General features: G+C 43.9%; 1 protein-coding gene across 1 annotated transcript; it reads left to right on the top strand.

Moving 5' to 3' along the window:
• The first annotated feature begins 3722 nt into the window (after positions 1 to 3722).
• Positions 3723 to 6067, top strand: LOC138369909 (cilia- and flagella-associated protein 251). The gene is made up of 2 exons (XM_069333659.1): positions 3723 to 3910; positions 5860 to 6067. Exons 1-2 carry the CDS (start codon positions 3723 to 3725, stop codon positions 6065 to 6067), a joined length of 396 nt encoding a protein of 131 aa, XP_069189760.1.
• Positions 6068 to 7402: the final 1335 nt, after the last annotated feature.

Here is a 7402-nt window from a genome sequence, read left to right as displayed (position 1 = left end):
GTGTACTATCACTTCGCCACGGGGACTGATAAATTGTTATCACGGGAAGAAGGTTGATGACATCATGTTCAGATGGATGATAACACTGTTATATCTATCTATCTATCTATCCATCTATCTATCTATATATATATATATATATATATATATATATATATATATATATATATATATATATATATATATATATATATATATATATATATATATAACTGAAAACTCAGTTGCTATCACTCAGTTGCTCAGTTTTAGTTGCATATAGTCCTGGGGACCATTCAGGCTTGTTTGCATATATATATATATATATATATATATATATATATATATATATATATATATATATATATATATATATAAATATATGCAATTGACGATCACAAAACACTGATCATTTTATGCGGAAAATCCACAGAGAAATATGAAATGAGGTGAACGTTTCGGCTTGTTAAAGCCTTTGTCAACACCAGACTGACTGACTGAATAGTCAGTCTGGTGTTGACAAAGGCTTTAACAAGCCGAAACGTTCACCTCATTTCATATTTCTCTGTGGATTATCCGCATATATATATATATATATATATATATATATATATATATATATATATATATATATATATATATATATATATATATATATATATATATATATAGTGTGTGTGTGTTGGTACACCCACCTATATATATGTGTGAGGTACACCTCGATGCCAAATTCATCTGGAAGTTGATTACTGGTGTCAACTCCCGAGTGAACACAGCCTCCTGCGGTCGTCGGTACGTGTGGTTATCGTCGTGCATTCACTGTGTCTTGGTGATTAAGGATGGTGTTGTGGTGTTGAGAATGATGCTGCTTAATAACTCCCTCTTGCAAATGTAGTTTAAGACGTTTACTCAATGTATTCGTTATGTGTCCAATGTAGCATATATTTCGGAGGGCACAGTCTCCAGAGCTGCATTTGTAATGACACACTACATTGGTACACCTCAGTTTGTCAGAGGAGGCAGAGGTGTTCTTTCTCATAATGAGAGATGATGTACGAGGGTTGTTATAATGAATGACAGGACGCATCCTGGCGTTTTCACTGTAAGGTTTGCAATTCCTGTCAATTATGTCTCGTATCACCTGCGCATCCTTCCTGTATGCCTTAATGAATGTATTTTTATAATACACTAAAATGTTTTCTCTTGAGGGCCAATTTTCTACCCTTGGGGCCTGATTATCCTCAGTCAGTTGGCTGCCTAGCTTCTTACTGACGATTTCTTTGAATTCAGTATTTGTGCAATCGTTGTTCACAACAATTTAGCGGATTCGTTCAAGTTCGTGGTGCAAGAGCTGCCAAGAAGAGCATGTACGTATTGCAAGACCTACATATGCATTGATGACGCTTCAACTGATGCAAGAAAATGGATGAATGGTTAGAGTGAATGCACTGACATGTATAAGAGAACCGTCATCAATGCATAATATTTTTTTCTTTATTATTTTCTACCACAGACGTGGCCACACATTTACAATGCTAACTAGCATATATACATTTTCTTCTGTCCTCCATGGACAGGGTTAGAGATGTGTTAAACCTATAGTTCAGGGGTTTATTGAACAATGAACCACAGAAGGTGTTCAGTGCTTTTAAAATGCTAAGCTAACCTACATACGTAAATACATAGATACACAGATTTACGTATGCCCTACATAAAGTGTTCGAGGTGTCTTTTACATAGTGTCATTAATGTGCATTTACAAAGGTGAAATGTAATAAATGTAAATGTAAATGTAACATTGTGTACTCGACATTTGGGTTTTGAGAAAGCTGCCAGATACGTCTATATCCCAGGCGTATTCTGGCCACTATAACATCACATTCTTGTTCTATTAGTCCCATATGTGAATGTCTCCTCACGATATCTATTATAATATTTAATGCTACAACTTTCAGGTCTTTGTGAATTTGTTAGGTCGGTGAGATCTTCATTAGATATTTGTTTAAGTATTCTCTTTGTCACTGCTAATGAAACACCCATATCAATTTCTACCACTGATTTTCTACAGGCTGTCTTAGCAAGCATATCAACACTGTCATGCCTTGAGATGCCAACATGTGATGGTATCCATAGGAATTTAATTTCAAATCTGTTTTTTTTAGCAGCTAAAACATTCATTCGAATATCACTGACTATTTTCTGTGTGTCACTAACTATGTGCGTTCAATGCCAGGAGCAGGAGTGCACTCTGCGAGTCACAGTATATAAGTCCACTGCCTTTGTCTTTTTAAATTTCAGTGGCAAGGTATATGCCTGCAAGTGTGGTTTGAGTTGTACTTACCCAGCCATTGACGCGCTTCATTGCTGTATGTACGAGAGAAGATCATTGACGCGCTTCATTGCTGTATGTACGAGAGAAGATCATTGACGCGCTTCATTACTGTATGTACGAGAGAAGATCATTGACGCGCTTCATTGCTGTATGTACGAGAGAAGATCATTGACGCGCTTCATTACTGTATGTACGAGAGAAGATCATTGACGCGCTTCATTACTGTATGTACGAGAGAAGATTGTTCAAATATATTGCATGCACATCCGGTACATCGTCCACCTTCTTCTACAGAACCGTCGGTATAGCACTGATACACATCGTTACCCATACTTTGAGTACTTTCAGTGATGCTTTTCAATGTTTTCTATAGGCTCTATTGGTTTGGCGTCAACAGAAGGCTACAATTAAAGCGCAGATGGCGTATTGGATCGCGCGAGGCAGCGCCTCTTTATATCCACTCAGATGCATCCGTATATGTGTCTGATCTACGCTTGAAACACTCCAGTGATCTTGTGTCTATTACGATATCCGGTAATTTGTTCCATACACCAATTACACTATTTGCAAACGCCTTAACGCACCCCCTTTACGAGTTGACACTACCTCCCCCCCCCCACACACCAATAAGCCTTCACACCCCCCCCCCTCCCGCCTTAACACCTCACTGCCTCCTGCATTAACGTGTTACCCCCCACCCCCTTACCCCCAACACCCGCTCCTCGAAGCTCTGAGTCTTAACTCCTCGCTCTTGTCGTCTACCGAACCCCTCTTGTACCCTCTTACCCCCCTCCACGCCCCCTCTTACCCCCTCTTACCCCCTCTTACCCCCTTCACGCCCCCCTCTTACCCCCTCCACGCCCCCTCATACCCCTCCTCCTCCACCCCCAATGTCTTTCGGCTGCAGACGAACTATGTCACGCATAATGTCTCTCGCGCAATACGTGTCTCACGCATAATGTGTCTCACGCATAGTGTGTCTCACTCCTATGTGTCTCACTCCTATGTGTCTCACGCATAGTGTGTCTCACGCATAGTGTGTCTCACTCCTATGTGTCTCACGCATAATGTGTCTCACGCATAATGTGTCTCACGCATAATGTGTCTCACGCATAGTGTGTCTCACTCCTATGTGTCTCACGCATAATGTGTCTCACGCATAGTGTGTCTCACGCATAGTGTGTCTCACTCCAATGTGTCTCACGCATAGTGTGTCTCACTCCCATGTGTCTCACGCATAGTGTGTCTCACTCCAATGTGTCTCACGCATAGTGTGTCTCACGCACAATGTGTCTCTCAGGTGTAGTGTGTCTCATTACTCACGTGGCAGCGAGGGTAGTGCTGTATTACTTATGCGCAACAACGCTCAAGCGGAATTCGCCATTTGATGGAGGGTCCAGTCCCCAGCATAATGTGTGAGGAGGAGGAGGAGGAGGAGGAAGAAGAAGAGGAGGAGGAGGAAGAGAGGAGAGGAGGAGGAGGAAGAGAGGAGAGGAAGGGAAGACTACGTCACTCTTCTCACGATCCGCTGTTCGTCCTTGGCAATCGACGGCGTCTCCTGGAGGCCTGGCGGAGATGCCATACTTCAACACCGTCTACGTCAGTGTTGGAGAGCAACACTGCTTCTGGTGACGCCTCATACTTCCTCGCCAGGCGCTGTGGAGCTGTTGTTTTTCCCCTTGAGTGGTGGTGGGGGTGGTGTGTGGTGGTGGTGGGGGGGGGGGTGGTGCTGGTGGTGGTGGTGGTGCTGGTGGTGGTGGTGGTGTGTGGTGCTGGTGGTGGTGGTGGTGGTGGTGGTTGTGGTGGTGAATGGTGGTGGTTGTGGTGCTGGTGGTGGTGGTGGTGGTGGTGGTGGTGGTTGTGGTGGTGATGGTGGTGGTTGTGGGGCTGGTGGTGGTGGTGGTGGTGGTGCTGGTGGTGGTGGTGATGGTTGTGGTGCTGGTGGTGGTGGTGATGCTGGTGGTGGTGGTGGTGTTGGTGGTGGTGGTGCTGGTGGTGCTGGTGGTGGTGGTGATGGTTGTGGTGCTGGTGGTGGTGGTGGTGTTGGTGGTGGTGGTGGTGGTGGTGGTTGTGATGGTGGTGCTGCGACAGCATTTGTAAGATAAATATCAGCACCAGGAGGAGAAGCGACACAAAATATCAGCAGCAGCAGGAGAAGGGAGGGGAATTATCATGAGTAAGCGTCAAGCCATTACGGCTATATAGCACTGGGAAGTGGTCAGGATAACGATTTGGAATGGGACGAGGGGGGAGAGGGGATGGGGGAGGAATGATGACCAACTACTTAGACCGTCGGGGATTGAACGCCGACCTGCATGAAGCGAAACCGTTGCTCTACCGTGCACCCCAAGTGGACGGTAGAGCGACGTCCTACCGTTCAATTATTATCAATACCTTTTTACCATATTCGTGCTTCACTCCTCACCAACTCCCAATTTTTTCTCTTCCACTTGCCAATTATCTCTTCCCATCTTAAATTTCCTTCTTCCTTTACATTCGCTCTACAATTTCCAAATTACTTTTCGGTTCTTCCTTGTTGCCTAATTTTCCTCTTCAACTGTTTCAATTTTATTTTGAAGACTTCCAAATTTCTTTCTTGAAAATTGCTAATGTCTGTCTTGAAGACTCAATATTTTCTTGCTTGTAGAGTACCATTTTATGGTTAGACGGCCGAGACTCCCATTTCAACTCTTGAAGTCTCCCAATTCTAAAATCTTGAAGACTGCCTTATTTTGGTTCTTGAAGACTCCCAATTTTATCTCTAGACGTCTGCCACTTTTTTTTCTTATAGGATGCATTTTTGGGGGCTTTTGTAGTATCCTATTTTTTTTCTCTCTAGAAGTCTCCCAGTTTTATCGAAGAATTCACAAATTTCTCTCTCTGGCGATTCTCATTCTCATTCACTCACACCATCCCCATTTCTTCTCCCCCTAGATCTCAAATTTCGCTCTCCCAACTTTTCAATTCCCTCTTTTACCTCTCCCAATTTCCCTCTCCCATCACCCGTGGCGCCCAGGCGAGGGTGGGAGATAGCTCAACCTCTCAACGTGTGAGAGGTTGTGCCTTCTGAAAGCAAACATTTCAGAGGGACATTCTCGAGCGCCTATTTTAAAACGAACATTTAAGCAAACTGAACTGATTAAGAGACAGTTATCTGTCGTATTAGTTATGTTATCTGATGAAAGATTCACTTGGTGATTGTTTCACTTGGTCAATGGTTCATCTGGTGAATGTTCGACCCGGTCAATATTCCACCTGGTCAATATTCCACCTGGTCAATATTCCACCTGGTCAATATTCCACCTGGTCAATATTCCACCTGGTCAATATTCCACCTGGTCAATAGTTAAAAAAAGTTATGGAATAGTAATGCTAACAATCCTGCCATCAACAATACAAACAGGTTAGTCGCGCTTAATCAAACGTAGGGTTGATACGTAGCTTACGAGAGGACTAATATCAACAGCAGCGGCAGATGCAACAGCATGAGTAACAGCAGGAGCTTAGATACCAACAGCTTGAAGCTTAAACAAGTTATACACCAACAGCAGCAGCACTAAGATAACAGCCAGAGTGCCTGCAGCGTCTACACTAAGATCAAAGGCGATGGATTGTTTTTGGAGAGGCAGACAGGATCAAGAGGAGGGGCAGGAGGGGGTGGAGGAGGAAGAGGAGGGGGGGGAGGAGGAGGAGGAGGAGGAGGAGGAGGAGGAGGAGGAGGAGGAGGAGGAGGAGGAGGAGGAGGAGGGGGTGTAGGAAGAGGAGGAGGAGGAGTGTAAACACAGTTGGTCGGGATACCAGTGCAGTAGAGGTTGTTGTCAACATTAAACCATGTTTGTAAGTCTTTTAGTGAAGCACTGAAGTAGGTTGCGAGGTATTATATAGTCTCGTGAAGATATAACTATTCCGCCCACTCTCATGCAGCCCACTCCCACACCGGTTACTCCCACCCAGCCTACTCACACCCAGCCCACTCCCACAAAACCATTCCCACTCACATGGAAGCTTCAGTATGCACGTGAGAAAGAGTTGCACTATTTTCCTGGTGGAACACCAACACCTACAACAGGAGCACTCCAACACCTGCAACAGGAGCACTCCAACACCTGCAACAGGAGCCCTCCAACACCTGCAACAGGAGCACTCCAGCACTAACACAAAAGCATCACCAGTCAAGCTGTCATTACAAAAAAGACATAACAGTAACAGACAACAAAATCACCCATACTAACAGGAGCCACCACCATCATCGCTCTCACCATAATCACCAATAACTGGTACCAACTCCCATTGTTACCACCATCACCCCTATTACCACACCATTACCTCCACCACCATTACCGTGTAACGTATCGGAAAATGGAAAGAAAAGGAATGAAGCATGAAGGAACCCATGGGAAGAGGTAGAGGTAGAAATGAGGAAGAGTGGTGAGGGAAGAGGAAAAGTTTAGACTGAGAGGGAGAAAATGAGATCAAGGAGGAGAGTAGAGGAGTAGAAAGTAGAAATGCTAGAATATTAGGAAGATTGAAGGTTTGCTGCCACCAATCATTCAAGCTAAATATATATATATATATATATATATATATATATATATATATATATATATATATATATATATATATATATATATATATATATATATATATATATATATATATATATATATATATACTTTCTAAGATGTTCGCCATCTTTCAACAATATTAAATTAGAAGAGTACGACAGCTTGCTGAAATCAACACTAGAAAAAGCCCTCAATCTTTCCCTCAGCGACTTACAGTGGAAACAGGCCTCCCTTCCTGTCAGACTCGGGGGCCTTGGCGTGCGCACAGCAACACAAATTGCTGTACCAGCGTTCCTGTCCTCTTCAGTGGGGTCTGACAACTTGGTGAAGGAAATCCTACCTGAGCACCTAGTTCAACAGGCTGGGGTACATGATCCCAGCTTCACAGACTGCACAACCAAATGGGTCTCTCTCGCAGGACCAGCACCCCAACCACCGCCTTCTGAAGCCCATAAGCAATCCAGCTGGGATCGCCCCATAGCCGACCAAGAAGCTGCGACTTTGCTAGAAGCTGCAACAACACCAC

Source organism: Procambarus clarkii, chromosome 30, assembly GCF_040958095.1.
Source record: "Procambarus clarkii isolate CNS0578487 chromosome 30, FALCON_Pclarkii_2.0, whole genome shotgun sequence".
Lineage (NCBI taxonomy): Eukaryota > Metazoa > Arthropoda > Malacostraca > Decapoda > Cambaridae > Procambarus > Procambarus clarkii.
This window is presented reverse-complemented; position numbering and strand designations above follow the sequence as displayed.

Coding starts and splice junctions, on each gene's coding strand:
- LOC138369909 (XM_069333659.1), top strand. CDS start 3,723: ATGTGTGAGGAGGAGGAGGAGGAGGAGGAAGAAGAAGAGGAGGAGGAG. Junction 3,911..5,859: donor CATACTTCAACACCGTCTAC/GTCAGTGTTGGA, acceptor ATACACCAACAG/CAGCAGCACTAAGATAACAG.